General features: G+C 45.3%; 1 protein-coding gene across 3 annotated transcripts in view; it reads right to left on the bottom strand.

Moving 5' to 3' along the window:
- LOC125434149 (CUB and sushi domain-containing protein 1-like) overlaps nt 1–17,515 on the bottom strand; it is an 890,459-nt gene that overhangs the window by 87,901 nt on the left and 785,043 nt on the right. For all 3 annotated transcript variants that reach the window (XM_048499152.1, XM_048499153.1, XM_048499150.1), the window contains 5 exons: nt 16,332–16,436; nt 12,311–12,429; nt 11,620–11,689; nt 6,196–6,312; nt 3,423–3,632 (listed from right to left, as the gene is read on the bottom strand). In XM_048499152.1, the coding sequence (XP_048355109.1) occupies nt 3,423–3,632; nt 6,196–6,312; nt 11,620–11,689; nt 12,311–12,429; nt 16,332–16,436 (621 nt within the window). The remainder of the gene's footprint in view (nt 1–3,422; nt 3,633–6,195; nt 6,313–11,619; nt 11,690–12,310; nt 12,430–16,331; nt 16,437–17,515) is intronic.

Below are 17,515 nucleotides of genomic sequence, written 5' to 3'. Positions count from 1 at the left end.
CCAAATGAGAAATTTTGCTTTTTTCCCCTTTGTCTGCTCAATAGAGTGGAACCTTTAAAAAATTTTTTTAGCATTTGGACTTTTTCTGCATCTAGAAGAGACTGGGATTCATCATCTTTAAGGGCACACCTACATGGCCAAGTCAAGCTGGGGTTCTCTCTTCCCCCTCCAAACACTGGGGAGACATGATCATTAAATCCTTCTGGGGTGGATTTCTGCAACAGAACGCTTTCCTGATTGAAACTCAATCCAAAGAGGATTTGTGCTTTTGGGGTGTTTTAATCCACCTTCCCCGCAGCTTTTCTTGGTGGCTGAACACACTGTGAACATGGGGGACCAGTCCCATGGATTTCCTTGAAGTCCCAAATCTCCATACCTATAACCCAAAGTTCAGTGATTTCTGGAAAAGCACAGCCGTGTGTTACAAAATGCACATACGAAAAAGATAATTGAAATAAATTCCTTCACAGCTACCTCTTTGTGCCCTGTAAAGATTTTTTGATTTCACTTCTAAAAATACAAACATCTGATGTTGAATGGGCTTCTGTTCTCTCTTTTTGTTTCTATGATACCGTAGAGCATAATTGCACACTTCTGTAGCATAAAAATAGGCCAAAACAAATAGAGGCCCTTCAACAGTTAAAGGGGTTTCCATTATTTTTGACTGTTTATTCCATTTGACAGGAGCGCACAATTATGTTTTTTTCTGATCTGCAGAAACAAAACCCCTTCAAAATTAGCCCTTGGCAGGTTAAATACACTATGGTTTTTTTTTAAAAAAATTGCAAACAGAACTAGTGTGGAAGAGATGTTTATTATTTTGTTTGTTTTGTTTCGTTGTTGCGACACTAGTGTCCATCTTTTGCAGGATCTCTGATTCTTTAAGCTTGCAAATGTGTTCACTCAGGGAATTTAAATCCCTGTTTTGACACATGTACTGGCTCCTGAGCTTGTGGGCTTTTTCAAAGACACCAGGAAAACAGGGAGGAACATTCTCTTTTTAATCCTCATGTTCTACTCCTATGGAATTTGATGGAATGAAACTCCTGGGTGAAAGGCAGAATGAAACCTAACTGGGACAGAGCTGGAGGAATCCTCTCAGCCCAAAGTGAAGATCCTGGATCTCATTCTGGATCCTTTCTTTTCTCTTTGTTCATTAGAGAACCCTGGAGTTTGACTGGAGCTCAGAATCCCACAATTGCTTTTTCTGCTGTTGTTGGGTTTCTTTTCAGCCAAGAAATTTGGACAGAAGGAGGAAAGCTAGAAAAAGGTTCCCCTTCAAACCATTTCCTCCAAACTTCGGGCGTTTCCCCACTTACCTCGACCAAAGGTTGCTGCCTTGGCGCAATTCTAGCCAAAGGCGGCCAAGCGTCGTTTCTGGCAGCCAAGCACCCGGGCTTCTACCCTATGCACGCACTCCGGGTGGTGCTCTGCGCGGGGTCATCAAAAGGCGCCGTTTCGAGGAGTGTCAGGAATGACACGTGCTGAGGGGGCGCGACAGTGGCAGCGTCGGGGCGGCTGCGTTGTCGCCGCCCCTGTAGTGGGGAGTGCCGGGGGACCCCGTGCTACTTGGGGAGAGTAGCGCGAAGCAGCAGGTAAGTGGGGAAACGACCTTCCTCTTTTTCTACTAATATTGTTGTCTTTTCCAGTGAGTCTTTTGGTAGTGAGACCTTGTTTTGCCTGGAAATTCTACCCTCTACCACCACAAATTGCCCCCTTTCTTTCTAGTCATTCCTCAGATTGAACCTTTTCCATTCATCTTTTGCTTTAGCTTTACCCATGTGAAACCAGACACTGAAACATCCTTTCTTCTCTCTCCTGCCACTTTTAAAATAAATATATATTGAGCAGCCAGCTTGTTGAAGAGTTCTGGGGAATTTGAAAGCTCACCAATTGTTTTGTGAAAGCCTGATTAGTCTTAATAAAAAAGCTATTAAAATGCCTGTTTTGATTTTTTTTCGCCGCAACAGCCTAACAAACGAAGCAGCGGCATGAGTCACAACATTCATTCCCGTTCCCCCACCCACTTCCCTTTATTTACTTAAAATATTTCTACCCCGCTTTCCGCCCAAACAACTTTCACTGACAACAATAACACAGCTATTCAATATAACCAGTCAATTAAAAAGAGAAGTCAGCAGATTTCACTACCATGGCAAGATAAGGACAAAAACCATGGAATTAACTCAGCAGCTACTCCACCAATCTAGCACAGGGGCTACATTCTCCCTACCCCTGATAGAAGGTAGGCTGGGGTCTCCAACCACTTTGAGGCTTTGGGCACCTTTGGGATTCTCACAGAGGGTGGTGGGAGTTAATCACAAAATGACTGCAGTGGGAGGTGGAACCAACCACAAAATGCCAGGGACTGAGGGTATGCATATTTCTAAAAGGAAATCTCCAGACAAAACTGCTGCTTAACAGGATGCCTTTTCAAACGAACACAGGCCCCTTGCGCACATGTAGAATAATGCACTTTCAATCCACTTTCTCAATTGTTTGCAAGTGGATTTTGCTATTGCACACAGTAAAATCCAGCTACAAAGTGCACTGAAAGTAGATTGAAAGTGCATTATTTTGCAAGTGCAGAAGAGGCCATATTGTTTCAAAAAGGTTTTCCTGTATGTACAAAGCTAACCTCCAATCACACAGGGAAGATGTTTGTGCTATGGGGACATCTGCCACTGAAGCAATGTTTTTAAAAATCTGCACAGCCAATCAGACCACCTATGGCCAATCAGAAGCCCTTCTGGGCAAAAGTACATCTTCTTTGCCCACTTTCTCAAAACACCTGGTGGGAGCCAGAAAAGGTGTCCTTGGGCATCATGCCACCCTCAGACACAACATTTGGGGCCGCTTATGCAGACTCTCTCCATATAGGGACATGTTCCCTACATTTATGTTGAACTGTGCCAGGCCTCTTGATAGTTCTGGAGAAAGACAATCATCACAGATTTCCTTCTCTGCACCCAGAACCAGCATGAGGTCTCCAGGCTTCATGTCAAGTTGAATTCTAAGGTAGAACTTGCATAGAGAATGCACTATGCATTATCTCACCTCAAGGGCAGAGGGCAAGGAAGAGTGCTGGGCACTTGAAACATCTCTTCCACACCTCTCTTTGTTTTGTAACATCCAGCTTGAGAAAGAGTTTTGGAGAGCTCAAAAACTTGCACAACATTTTGTGTCATTGTAGCTGGTCCTAATAAAAGGTACAATGTGGATTATGGCTTGTTTTTTTTTAATTTGGGGCCAATTCAGCTGTAAACTGCTTTAGTTAGGATTAAGGCAGGCTTTTGTGTGGCCCAGGACAATCTTTTATCGAGCATATCCTCAAGGGATAAATTCCCAACATTTCCCATGTTCAGAGCCCAAGGATGGGATGGCTGCATCATCTGTGGCTCACTCAGCTTCCTCCTGCTTACCTTGGTATTCTACCTTGAAGCCAGGCTTGTTCTGTGAGTGGTCACTGTGGAAATAGACTGTAGTTTCATGTGATGTGGAGAGGAGGGAACCTGGGAGGTCTGTCCCACTGAACCTGCTGATAACGCTGCTGGTGTCATAGGGCCCGTTGCGGATTTCCACATAGTCATGATTGGGTTCCGTGGAAAAGTTCAGGAATTGGATGTGAGCACCTATATGGTGTTTTTGGAAATGGGGTGGGGTGGGGGTGGGAGAAGCACAGTTGTCATGTCAAGTCAAAAATTAGGCTCTGTTTACATGGACAGTCCCCACACCCAGATCTAAAGCAGGATTTACCCACCATTTTAAAAACAAAACCATGAAGCCCACTTGACCTTTACAACCCCAAAAGATTTATTTTCAGAGTGAAAGAGAAAGTAAGTACCAAAGTACTGACGCCTGAGAAGTCTGATGACCCCAAAGAACCAGTAATCCCATTGTTTGCTTCTGTAACTGAGAGCCCCATTCGGGGAGAAGGGGGAATCTGCAGGCAGATTTGCCCTCCCTGAGGCACCTACTCAAGCAGAGGGGTGATTCCAATGGTGTGTGGCCACCGCGGCCCACCCTGGCACATGGATGCTGCGCCAGTATCCCAACGCCCCTGTTGCTACCAATGGGAGAGGAGAATGGTTGGGGAGGAGTCAACGTTAGTTGGCTTCCCCTGGCCTTTTGGCACATTATGCTGGCAGATGAGGCCTCTGACTTATGCCTCCAAAAAAGGTGGTGTAATCCTACCCAGCCCAGTTGGGAGGTTTTTCCGCTTTACCAGCCTCCCCACGCCACCAGGAAGCCCCTTTGGGGGCAGTGGCCAGATGGATGGGGCTGTGAACCCCAATTGTTTTGAGCTCATAGGCACCTGTGAGATTTTAAGGTATGCTGGCAGGCACCACTACAAAATGGTTGCCATAGGAGGGAGAGGTGAACACAAAATGGCTTCCAAGGGAGACAGAGCCAAGCATACATTCACACATAAAAATAAAGGGGATGGGCAATATGGATGAACACACATAGAAGAAAAGCAAGGGTAGGATAACATGCACACAGAGAGAAGTCCACCAGAGAGGAAAGGGGTGTTCCCCTGCTCTGGGGCTCCCTAGCACCTAATGATTCACAACTGATCTGCGGGTTCTGTTTGCAGGGTTCTGGATCCTTATCCAGTAAGCAATGGAGAGGATCCAAGTAAAAATAGTTATTTGTATGAAGGCAGCCAGTCACTGCCTTTACAATGGCTCGGCCAACTTTTTGGAAGCACATGTGGTACTGTTCTGTGGACATTATGGCACCACGTTTGGGAGCCCTCTGTTGAGCTATCCCTTTGTATCTCTTGGGTATCCACCCTGCTGCTGCTCCCTCTCCAGCCAGGTCCCTCTGTATACACCTTGGCACTATTGAGTCCTTGGGTTGCCAGCTGTCAGGGAGAGGGGATGTGGAGATCTCCTGAAATTTCAACTAGTGTCCAGATCAGTGGTGGAGCGCCAAGGGGAAGGGGAGGTGCGTCGTGCACCAGGCGCACGCCTGGGGACGGAAAATCGTCCCTGGCCCCTCCCCCTTTTCCCCATGCCCCCCCCCCCGCAGCCCCCCTGTGGCACACACACACCCAGCCCCCCTTCCCACACTTACCTACGTTCCTTTTCTTTTTTTAGTACTTTTTGAGGCTGAAAAAAGCAGCCGATTTACAGTTCAGGCTAAAAACTGCCTGAGGAACTACAGTTCCCAGGAGACCTTGGGGCTGACAAGGTCTCTTGGGAAGTATAGTTCGTCAGGCAGTTTTTTCCCTGAACTGTGAAGAGGCCACTTTTTTTCAGCCTCAAAAAGTACTAGAAATAGAAAAGGAACGTAGGTAAGTGTGGGAAGGGGGGCGTGTGTGTGTGTGTGTGCCGCGGGGGGGGGGGGCGCTGCGGGGGGTGCGGAAAAACACACTGCGCACTGGGCGCAGTTTGGCCCAGCTATGCCTCTGGTTCAGACTACACAGATCAGTTCCTCTGGAGAAAATGGCTGCATTGGAGGGTGAAGTCTGTGACATTATACCCTGGCTGAGGTCCTTTTACTCCCCAAACACCATCTTCAAAATCTCCAGTAATGTCCTAACCTGGAGATGGAAACCTCAGACCTGACAAGGGATTCCTAGATAGCACATAGCACTTCAGAGGCCTGGATGCAGCTTTCTAGAGGCTACAGTGGAGGTTAATGGTGCACCTGTCCTGCTAGACCTAAAAGCAGCTTCAGAAGGGCAATTTTAATGTGCATTTTATTGTATTTTGACTTTTTATGATATTGTGTGATATTATTGTATGTATAGGTTTTTACTGTATTGGGCTATTGTACTGTATTGCATTTTGTAAGCCACCTTGAATATGGATTACAAAAAGACAGGGTATACTACTTTAATAAAATAAATAATACATTTAAATGGTTGAAAAAGAGACAAGACGGTTAAATCGTCTCAGTCTTCCAAAAACTTTGCCCCCCCCCCCCCCCGGAAGATAATCTCCCTGCAATCAGAAAGCTATCAATGAAGGGAATGGGTTGGGTAGAACCCTTCTTGCTCCACTTAAAAAAAAAACCTTACATGGGTTGAAAGAAGACGAAGGATGCATTCAAAAGTTTTCAAAAGTCCAGGTCAAGATTCTACCACCACATTATCCCTTCCATGCAGTTGAGCATCCCTATCTTGGATCAGACTAACAAAATATGTAGGGGTTTATTCATTCAGAACTGGAGATGGCATTCTCTTACCGAACCCCACCGGAAGGGATATCCGCCATGAGCAGTCGCTGTTGCTGGGGTAATTTCCTGGGAAGCCAGGGCTCAGGATCACCCCTTCCATTTCTTCCATCGTCCCACCACACTGAGCTGTTAAGACAGAAAGAAGCTTCATGTCAAAACTAAAACAAAAATCCACCATGACCTTGTTGGCAGTTTATCCTGAAACAATGGATGAGTTACCGCTACAAAGGACTGTCTAAAAGGCCACCAAGAAGCCACAGACAGCATATTTACAGAATGGAATTTCAGAAAACATCAGAACAGATGGCTGAATGATGTCAGTTTAGCTCCTTCTCAGGTCTGCTTCTGACTGAATCAACTTGCTGCAGTAACTCCTGGTGCCAAAGTGCACATGCACATCTATTTGCATAGTAAAAGGTAAATGTGGTCCCCTGTGCAAGCACTGGGTCATTACTGACCCATGGGGTGATGACATTTACTACGCAGACTTTGTTTACGGGATAGTTTGCCATTGCCTCCCCCAGTAGTCAACACAGCAAGCTGGGTACTCATTTTACCAACTTCAGAAGGATGGAAGGCTGAGTCAATCTTGAGCCGGCTACCTGAAACTGACTTCCAACAGGATCAAACTCAGGTCGTGAGCAGAACTTGGATTGCAATACTGAAGCTTACCACTCTGCACTATGGGGCTCGACTATATCTATGCCTTTTTATAAAATAAATAAGCAGATAAACGAATAGCAGGTAAAAGCTAATTCTCTCTAAAGCAGACAAAGTTGAAACATTTAGATTCAAATCCCTGGGGGAAGTGAAGCCTTGCAAGTTGCCATGGTTCATCCTACACATATAGTCAAATGTTAGAGAAGGCTGCTGTTATTTCTGATTGCAGGGGTGTGTTTGTGTTTGTTTTTAAAAACAAAGGAAAAAAACGTAAGTGAATAGAAAATCAGAGACGAAAGGAGCTTCCTCCTTCATGTATTAACTCCCCTCACCGCAACTTGCAGGGAGTTATAAAATATGGGACACAGAATCCACCTCAATGTTTTATCTATTAGGGTTACATTCTGTGCACACTTCAGAGACTGCGGTGTTAGTAAAAACTTGGCGAAGGAAAACCACAACAGAGGAGAAATCTCTTTCCCTCTTCCAAGCACAGAGTTCTTTAGCTCTTCAATACACTTTCAATGCATTTTGCAGCTGTGCGGAATAGCAAAATCCTCTTGCAAACAATTGTGAAAGTGGACTGAAAGTGCCTTATTTGGCATGTGCGGAAGGGGCCTTAGCTATACTAAAGACTCTGGCTGAAGCAAGAACAAAGGGTTTAACATCCCATTCCTGCCTGGAATGCCAAATCACAAGGAGACAGAGACTGGGATGGCCAAAAGGTGAGGTAGCGTTTTTCCACTTGAGGCAAGAAAGTTAGAACTGAAATCACAGGGGGACAGACTACAGTATTTCCTCATTCCTGTGCATCTATACATCTGGGCAGTGGTGGAATTCAAATAACAACCAGTTCCGGTGGTGGGATTCAAATAATTTAACAACTGGTTGTTTACAAGCACCATTTTAACAACTGGATCTGCTGAAGTGATGCGAACCGGCTGAATCCCACCACTGGATCTGGGTCACGTTACACTGAATAGTGAGATAAAATTGTGCACCTAGATCACTTCTGACTACAGCTGCTGGAGTGCTATATTCGCCCTAAGAAGCCTTTTGATAAGAAGCTTGGAATTTGATAAACAAGCAGATGTGGGAAAGATGTTTAACAAAGACATGTCCCGTTTCTGCAAGCCGAACACCTGCACAGAGCTTTGTGTGTGTGTGGCGGGGGGGGGGGGGGGGGTTGGGTTCAAAAGACGACATACACACTTACTTTTGCATTCTGAAGGGTTACATCCAGAATTCTATGGCGTCATTCAGCTTAATGAGCATAATAGCTCTAATCATATATTTGTCACTGCATTTACGAGTGTGCAGACACGGTAATAAGGCACATAACAGCGTTGCGGCTCGGTTAATGGTATGGCATTTGCCCTCGAAAATTGTTAATACAAATGTTGAGCACTTCACGCTTTTCCAGAGGAAACCGTGCACATTAACAGTCACATCTTATGCAGTTACACACGAGCCTAAATCCACAGATTTCAATTGGCTTAGACTGGAGTCTCTCTGCCTAGGATTGCACTACTAAGTGCTCTGAGATTCATGTTATTCAGGAATGAACAAATGCAGCTATCTCAGAAGACAAAGCAAAGGAAAGAAAGAACAGACTAGACCCTGAACTGCTCGATTAATGTTGATTTTTTTCTTTGTTTTAGGGGGAGAGAATGTGGATATTTGGTGGTGCAGCATCCGCTTCGTTTGCAGAAAGTCCTAGGTTCAACTTTTGGCATTTCCAGCTAGATGGATAAGGTGGTAGGTGATGCGCAAGACCTTTCGGTTAACTCTCCCAAATGATAAGGAGATCCCACGTTTTTCTTTGGAATCCTTTTGATTGTTAAATGTGCTGATGCCCAACAGGAGGTCATTGCTTCTCTCTCTCTCTCTCTCTCTCTCTCTCTCTCTCTCACGCACGCATGCACGCACACACACACACACACCCCTTCAGAGGTGATTCACAAATTATATAAATTCCTCTCCAAAGGCAGTGCGTGGATGTAGGAAATCTTCTCCTGTTAGATCATCCAATCCATAATATGGAAAGGCCTCCTGCCTTGGCTGCTGGATTTCAGCCAGGGAGGAGAGGTGGCTTGCCCACCAAGAGTCGGGGAAATATCGCTACCCTCCAAAATGGTCTTGCCTAGTTGTCACCCAGTTCTTCCTGTCTCCTACATCCTTGGGTGACTATTACTTGCCCCTGCTTGTGATGATAATGATGAAGAAGAAGGCGGAGGAGGAGCAGGAGGAGTTTGGATTTATATCCCACTCTCCTGGCTTAACTCCTTTTCCCTTCTTTCCCCACAACAGACACCTTGTGAGGTAGGTGGGCCTGACAGAGTTCCAAAGAACTGTGACTAGCCCAAGGTCACACAGCAGGAATGTAGGAGTGCGGAAACACTTCTGGTTCACCAAATAAGCCTCTGCCACTCAGGTGGAGGAGTGGGGAATCTCCAGATTAGAATCTACCTGCTCTTAACCACTACACCACAGCAAGCCTGCTCTTTCAACTGACACAGGCACTGACAGTGCAAATTCCCTTCCATCTAACCGCTCATTATATGAAGTCGTTTCTGCTGACTGTGCTACTCCTTAACTCTCTACCCTACCCCCTTGATGTCTACTTAAATGGAATCCCTCCTCAATTATTTAAAAAGGAAACATCCTGATTGAAGGAAAGAAGAAAAAAAAAACCTAGTTGAACACGTCTTGCAATCAGACTCTGAGAGCTTGATCATATTAAACGTAACAGGGAAAATATTTGTAAATTTACAATCTAGAAAGAAAAAGCATTTGTAAGCCCATAATCTAGAAAGAAGGGCGGGGTGAGGGACCCACAGTTATATAAACACACGAAGATGCCTTGTATTGAGTTAGATCATTGGTCCGTGAGGGTCAGCACAATCTGCTCAGAAAGGCTGTGGCTCTCCAGGTTCTCAGACAGAGGTCTTTCACATTGCTGGAATAATCACCTGGTAATGGGGATTATCCCTGTTCACATTGAGCAGAGTGCATGGGTGGATTAGGACAGATCTAGCTGGATTAGGATAGATTAGTGAACCTATCTACCTACCTTTCTATCCAGAATGGAGTTCACTAATAAATACTCCTTTTATTAGATTAGAAACTACAACTGACTCTGACTTTCTTTTGTGCAAGCTCACACGCACATGGGATCCTCACACGCAGGCGCACGAGGCAAGGCTTCTGCTGTGCTCTCTGCCACCCGTGCACTCTGCTCAATGTGAACAGGGATAATCCCCATTATCCCTGTTCACATTGAGCACAAGATGCACAGTGACAGAACTACTAGAAAAGGACATAACTAGATAGCCAATGGCTAGATAGGGACCTAGGGAGTGACACCTTTATCATGCTGGCTCTATCCCTTTGATGTTAGACTGATACTCCCAGGGACCGAAAAGAAGGCGGAAGGAAGTCCCTGAGAGTATCAGTCTAACATCAAAGGGATAGAGCCGGCATGATAGAGTAAAGGTGTCACTCCCTAGGTCCCTATCTAGCCACTGGCTATCTAGTAAAACCCCCTCTGTGGGTTGAGGCAGGAAACAACGTGAAGTCCTTCTCTTCCAACACACATCACTTACCATCCAATATTTTTCAGCAGTTGATGCCAGGGAATGAACTTGGCATGTTCTCCGTGGAACACGTGGCTCAGAGAGAACAAGCTGAAAGGCTTATGAATTAAAAACTCAACCCATTCTGCACTCCAGTGCAGCTGTACTGAATGGGGAGGATGAAGAGAAAGGCAAAGCACAGTACAGCAGTTCAGTAGACATTGCTTGACGTTCTTAAAACTTCAGGACGGGGATTCAGGTGCCTTGAAAGGAGCATGACTCATCCGTAACATCCCAAGTGAGAAATACAGAAACACATCTTGGCTATACACATATCGTGTCCTACACAGCCCCACGTCTTTTTCATTTATTTATTTGCTTATTCTCATTTCTCCTGTTTTATTCATACAACAACCCCTGTGAGATAGGTTGCGCTGTGTGAAACTGTCCCAAAGTGAGCTTCCATGACAGAGTAGGGATTTTGAATCTGGCTCTCTTCGGACACTCATTCAAGCACCCGTATTCAGCTATGATATGGAGATCAGAGTCTGCAATCAATACTGTTTGCTCCAGAAAGCAGCTTCAGGATTTGCTCAGCTATTTCAATTATGTCTTAATCATTACAGGTTCAGAATTTGTCTGCTTGTCCCGATAACTCTGATTTTGAGGAATGGGTCATCTGACCCCTAAGGTCAGTATGAAACAAGATCATACTTCTTGTCCTAAGGACAGGATTTTCCTGGCTGGGGAGAAAGTCCCCAGTCAGATGAGAATGACACCTGGAGACATCAGGGGTGTCAAACTCGCGGCCCTCCAGATGTTCATGAACTACAATTCCCATCAGTCCCTCCCAACATTATCCCCGGAGCCCCTCGGGGATAGGGCGGTATAAAAATCTAATAAATAAATTAAATAAATAAATAACATGAGCATTGGCTAGACTGGCAAGGACTGATGGGAATTGTAGTTCATGAACATTTGGAGGGCTGCAAGTTTGACACCTGTGCTCTACATATAGACAACTTGGTCAGACTCTGGATCTGGAAACAAACATCCATCAATCATCCATGATTCCTCCTGCTCTTCATGTAAAGGGACCCAACCACTTTTGTCTTACTTATTTCACTGCCAGTGAGGAGGCAACTGCTCCGATTCAGTCTTGGAAAGATTTTAATAATACGCAATAGTGATGTCCTACCAATACAGAGCGGAGGGGGATAGTTCCAGCGCCGGACAGTCCCTGGCATGCAGGAAATGTGAGAATGTCCCTGGGGAAGGAAATGAGATCATTAGTCTGTGGGAGATGCATAACAAACTGAAAAGGAGACCTAATGGGGGAGGTGGGAGAACTTCTGGGTCAAAATTTAACTGAAATAGTACAAGTTCTGTACCAGAAAATCCCCAAAGATTCATATCCACATATTCCCCCTAACCATACAGTTCTTTGGTGTCTGTGGAGCTCTAGGCCATCAGCCCTTCCCCAAGAAGTTTCTTGACAAGAGAAGAAGAGGAGGAGTTTGGATTTATACCCTGCTTTTTTCAATTGTAAGGAGTCTCAAATAGGCTAACAAACTCCTTCTCTTCCTCCCCCCACAAGAGACACGTTATGAGGTAGGTGGGGCTGACAGAGTTTGGAGAGGACTATGACTAGCCCAAGGTCACCCAGCAGGCTTCATGTGTAGGAGTGGGGAATTTAGGTTAGAGTCTACCACTCATGTGATGGAATGGGGAACCAAACCTGGTTCTCCAGATTAGAGTCCACCACCCTTAACCACTATATACCACAGTGAGAGGTGGGAGAATTTCCTTTCTAGGACCTGTTTTTTTATTGCTCTGCCCTAAATATCACTCCACTTTAACAGCAACTGAGGCTCAATGGCATTAAGTACCTGGAGAGCATAACCTGGCTCGCATTGGAAGGACACAACGTCATTCACCAAATATCTCTCTCCAGTCTTCAAGCCACTGCTGGGGACGGTGGGTTCTGGGCAGCTGGACAAGCCAACGGCTGCAAAAAAGCATCAAGAAAAGAAGGCATTAAGATGAGCACATGTGGCTGCAGGCAAACACAGCAACATCTGTAGATACGGGGCAGTAAGAACAATAAGACTCATAGAATCATAGAGCTGTAAAGATAGAATCATAGAGTTGGAGATGGCCATACAGGCCATCTAGTCCAACCACCTGCACAATGCAGGATCAGCCTAGAACAGGGGTAGGGAACCTGCGGCTCTCCAGATGTTCAGGAACTACAATTCCCATCAGCCCCTACTAGCATGGCCAATTGGCCATGCTGACAGAGGCTGATGGGAATTGTAGTTCCTGAACATCTGGAGAGCCGCAGGTTCCCTACCCCTGGCCTAGAACATAGGTGTCAAACTCGTGGCCTTCCAGATGTTATGGACTACAGTTACCATCATCTGGAATGATGGGAACTGTAGTCCATAACATCTGGAGGGCTGCAAGTTTGACACCTGTGGCCTAGCCCTAGAACAATCCTGACAAGTGTTCATCCAGCCACTGCTTGAAGACTGCCAAGGAGGGGGAGGTCACTCCCTGATGAATTTTTCAGTATGCATTTCTCTTGCTCAGCTGCCACACCTGACTCAAAGCAGTGGCCACTCTTAGGGGACTAAGATAAATAAAAATGGATAAAACCAAGCGTATACACCAGGAACACAGATGGAACAAAGATGACTCTGTTCAGCTGTCCTGAAAACCAAGAAGTGAAATCAGAACCAGAGATTGACAAACAGTTGGTGAATCAAGATTTCCAAAGCTGAGCTATTTGTCTTTTGGGCAGTTGATCCTGTGCAAAATTCAAACTCCTTCCTCCGTACCATGGTTCCTGAAAGCATCCAGGTTCTTCCAAGGGAGCTGAACTTTAAAAGAGGATGTCTCTTCATCTTTCACACCCAAAAAGCAAGTTTTGGGAAATGTCAGCCTCTCTCACATGGTCCTCTTGAACAGAACAGCATTTACTTGGGTTGTGCAGACTTAGGAAGTTGTCACACTGAGACTGGCCACCAGCACCTCTAAGCCAATATTCTTTACTCTGGTACGCAGAGGACATCTAAAGCATCCTGGTACCATTGACTTCACGCTGCATTTATGGCTCAAAAACCAGGGTGAAATAAATGATGCGACAGAATGCTAATAAAAAAGTGGCTGAAATAGTACCTCTCATTTTCTGCTTCAAGGCCCACAAGACAGAAAATACCACTAAAAAGTATGAGTTTATTTTACCCCCTGCTCAAACAGAATAAAATGGGACACATTGATTTATGGCTTGGCTACCACCAATGAGGGATGACCTTGAAGGTGAAACAAAATGCTGAATATGGGAACGAGCATTGAGACAGAACTGATAGAGCCATTTGGTGACTCCTGGTTCCCAGTTTGGTTCAGAAAATCAACTGATCTCTGTCTGATCCACCTGCTGGGCAGATCCAGTCCTGATGGTAGTAGCTAAAAAATCCCCAACTAGGAGCCCTTGGTGAGTGCTATGATTAGGGGTCATTTGGGAAGACATTCATGCTAGAAATTGAACATAGTTGGAAAAGAGGAAGATTCAGCATGAGGTGCTCAATAAAGGAAACCATGGCTTCCTGTTTGCAAGCCCCAATCAAAGCTGTCAATGACAGGACTCTTTGGATCACTAATCCACAGGATCATCGTAAGTCAGAAGCAACTTGACAGCACAAAACAAATGTGATTGGTGGCACATTCAGGAAACTTGATAGCACAAACGCACAGTGTCACAATATTCACGCATCAGGAGAATCTCAGACTTGATGCATGCAAACATGCACCATCCCATTCTAAGCTATGAGCACAGAGAGAGACCACTAATCACTTTAGAGGGGCTTTAGATTGGAGAAGTCTGCATTTGTGGCAGCAATACAGGCTGGGAAAAAGAATTACAGAAACAAAACCTGCACAAACAGGAAACAGGCCTGGGATCATGTGATTGCGGAAAGCACGTCTAAAAATGGACAACGTGACCCCAGGCATAAGGAGTGCCCATGTGCACAGAAGCAGCTCCAAGCTACTGAATTTCATTCCACAAACAAACAGCAACATTCTGTGAAACTGATCTTGCCCAGCAGATTCCCTCTGGGGGCTGCCACCGGTTCTTCACATCTCAGCTGCTATGAGTGGCACAAGAGGTGCAACGCAGCTGCTCAGCCGATGTGAACCAGGCTTCTGGCTGTGAAAGCCGCAATGGGCTTCACATCTCAGTGATCAATAATGCGGTGGCCAGGAAACGGGAGAGCACACTATAGTATGACAGCACCCACGCTGCATCTGCACCTGATGCTTTTGAGGCCATTTGTCCCCAGCAAATTGCACAAAAGTAGGCTGTCCTGACTAGCATTGCTCCATCTGAGTTTTTCTCCCCATCTTATGGTGACAATATTAATAACTGAAAGGACTCCTCCTTCAAAGGCCAACACAGTAATTCAAAGGCCAATAACCTCATTCTTGGGCACAAAAACATGCTCGAGCAATACTGCCTTTAATGAATTGAAGGTTCTCATAAACTCAAAGAACATATTAATGGAGGAGGCTTCCAATTTGTCTCTGCTTGATTCCTTGTTTCACTGGGCAGCTTCTGCTCCCACCAAAAACATACCCAGATCAGTAGTGGATGTAAAGTGCTGTCAAGTCACAGCTGGCTATGGCAACGCAGTAGGGTTAGTAGTATTTCACTCCAGTGAGTGAAAACTTTGTTCTTACTTGCTGTCTTTTCTAGGCTCAGCTTATCTCTCTCTGATTTTAAAGCACTAATTACATACTGTCTATAATAATAATAACAACTGTGTGTTGTCAAGTCATGTGTTGTCAACTTATGGTGACCCCAGGACCAATGGGGTTTTCAAGGTCAGAGATGAGCAGCAGAGGTGGTTTGCCACTGCCTAGCAACCCAAGTCCTCTTTGGTGGCCTCCCATCTAAGTACTAACAGTGGCTGACCCTGCTTAGCTTCCAAGTTCTGATGAGATCAGGCTAGTCAGGGCTATTCCGATTCTACACACTGTCTACATTTCCCCAAGCCCTTTAAAATAGACCCCAGGGCTGGAATCTTTGGATATGATTCACACTGAAGAAGAAATCTTGGAGCTATCCAAATCCACATCCCTGCACACCAGATCCTGCACTCATGTGGTAGCTGTGACAGAATACAAACTCTGGTAACAGAATCTTTGTGAAACAGCTCCTGCCTGCAGCCATCCAACCTGGGCAATGTACATGCATCAAGAAAAACTCCTCGATCAGTGGTCCATAAAGTCCAACATCATGTTTTGCACAGTAACCAACTAGCTGTCCTGGAAAACCAAAACACCGGCCATAAAAGAGAAGATCTTCCCCAAATGTTCCCTCCTAGAACTGGTATTCTGAGACTGACTGCCTCCAAATGTGGAGGTTCCACTTAGTCACTATGGTTAGTAGCCTCTGATGGACCTCTCCTCCACGAATCTGTCTAACGGCTGTAGAGAGTATTTGTTTCTTAAAATTACTGCAACTTCTGTTTTTTAAAATGTTCTAAACCCCTACCGACTACTCCATGGCTTTTAAAAAAGTTTTTTTTTGGGGGGGGGGGGGGTTATGCAAATATGGGGCTTTTCTCAGGCTTGTAGAAAGATCTCTCTTGTCTGTTTATAGTGCCTACTCCAGATTTAAGTGTTCACTGATTGACAATATTGAGAATTAAATATATGTGATTTCTGATAGTGTCACATTTTTGGACACAAAATAATAACGTTTCACACAACCAGAAATTTTCGGACTTTCCTGAACTTCCTCGAGTGCCCTCAAGGGAGAAAATGATGGCTAGACATTTTACAATAAATAAATAAAACATAATTAAACTATGACACCATTTTATTGTGTTGCATAAGTGTTCTTACTTTTATACTCCAGGTGAAACCCTGCGGCAGAGACGCTGATGTCAGAGTAGAAATGCAAGTACAGCTGGTTGGAGGTGCTGTTCAGCAGTGCAGGAACAGTTGTGCCTAGAAGAAAAAAGTGCCAAGAGGCAAGAGTTGAAGCATTTTCCCCCACGGATGGAAAGAACTCGGTGAGCTGGATTAATTTTCTGCTATCGGAAGACACTTCCATCAGTGGAGCACAACCGTCCTGCCTTCTCCCTTTTCCTGCCCGCTGATCTCCCTGAAATTCTACTCTAGGGCCCCTCAGAAATGGCCCAATGTGTCTGCTGTAAGAAGGAGGAAAACTGAACTGCACTTACCTGTAACTGTTGTTCATCAAGCTCTTCAGTGCAGGCACACGCTGGGACTGTGCAAGTGCAGGCCTGCTTTTGGAGGTTTTAATTAGCTAAAGATACTAGGGGGTGCAGCATACCTACTCCACCCTGCTGAACTGTTGCAGCAGTGACTGGAGTGGAGGAAGGGTTCTGCCAAACCTATCAGATCACATCCAAAAGAGCTTTCAACATGGGAAAGGTACTCCCCGAGGGAGTCTGCGTAGTGCCTGCCAAGGATCTTGTCACTGGATTAAGGTGCCCTGATAGTGACCTCGATGTCCAACAACTTGGCCATACACAGCATCTGTTCCCCGTAGAATCTTAAATCCTCCGTAGGAGATGTAGATGAGCCACTGACTGCTCCATCAGAACTTGATACCAATACAATATTGGATCAAATTTTGTATCCATTACGGGATGCCTGCGCATTGGCATCATCTAACACAAGGGGAGGGGAAGGAGTTCTCCTCAGAACTGTGGTCTGGGAAATATCTGTGTGCAGGTGCATCAGTTCTGCAAGCACTGGAGGATGACCTGGTAGACATCTGTAGTAGTTCTCTCAAATTGAAATGCAGGGGGGTGACATGGAAGAAGAGTGACCGGTCCAAAAGGACTGATGCCAAAGCTTGCAGCTGAGCTCAGATTCATGCTTTCACTCCAAGGATGGATCCAACCTAGTTTGATCCAACTCACTGTCAGAGAAGGATAGGTGTAGTGACTCAGGGTAGCATGATAAGAGTCTTGGGAGGTACTGGCAAAACCTCCTGAACTTCTGGTGATGGGATGTGAGCAGGTCCCATAGAATGATGATGCTTTGAGTCAGTGGAG

The sequence above is a fragment of the Sphaerodactylus townsendi genome, linkage group LG06 (genome assembly GCF_021028975.2).
Source record: "Sphaerodactylus townsendi isolate TG3544 linkage group LG06, MPM_Stown_v2.3, whole genome shotgun sequence".
Classification (NCBI taxonomy): Eukaryota; Metazoa; Chordata; class Lepidosauria; order Squamata; family Sphaerodactylidae; genus Sphaerodactylus; species Sphaerodactylus townsendi.
The sequence above is the reverse complement of the archived record's forward strand: the minus strand, read 5'-3'. Positions and strand labels throughout refer to the sequence as shown.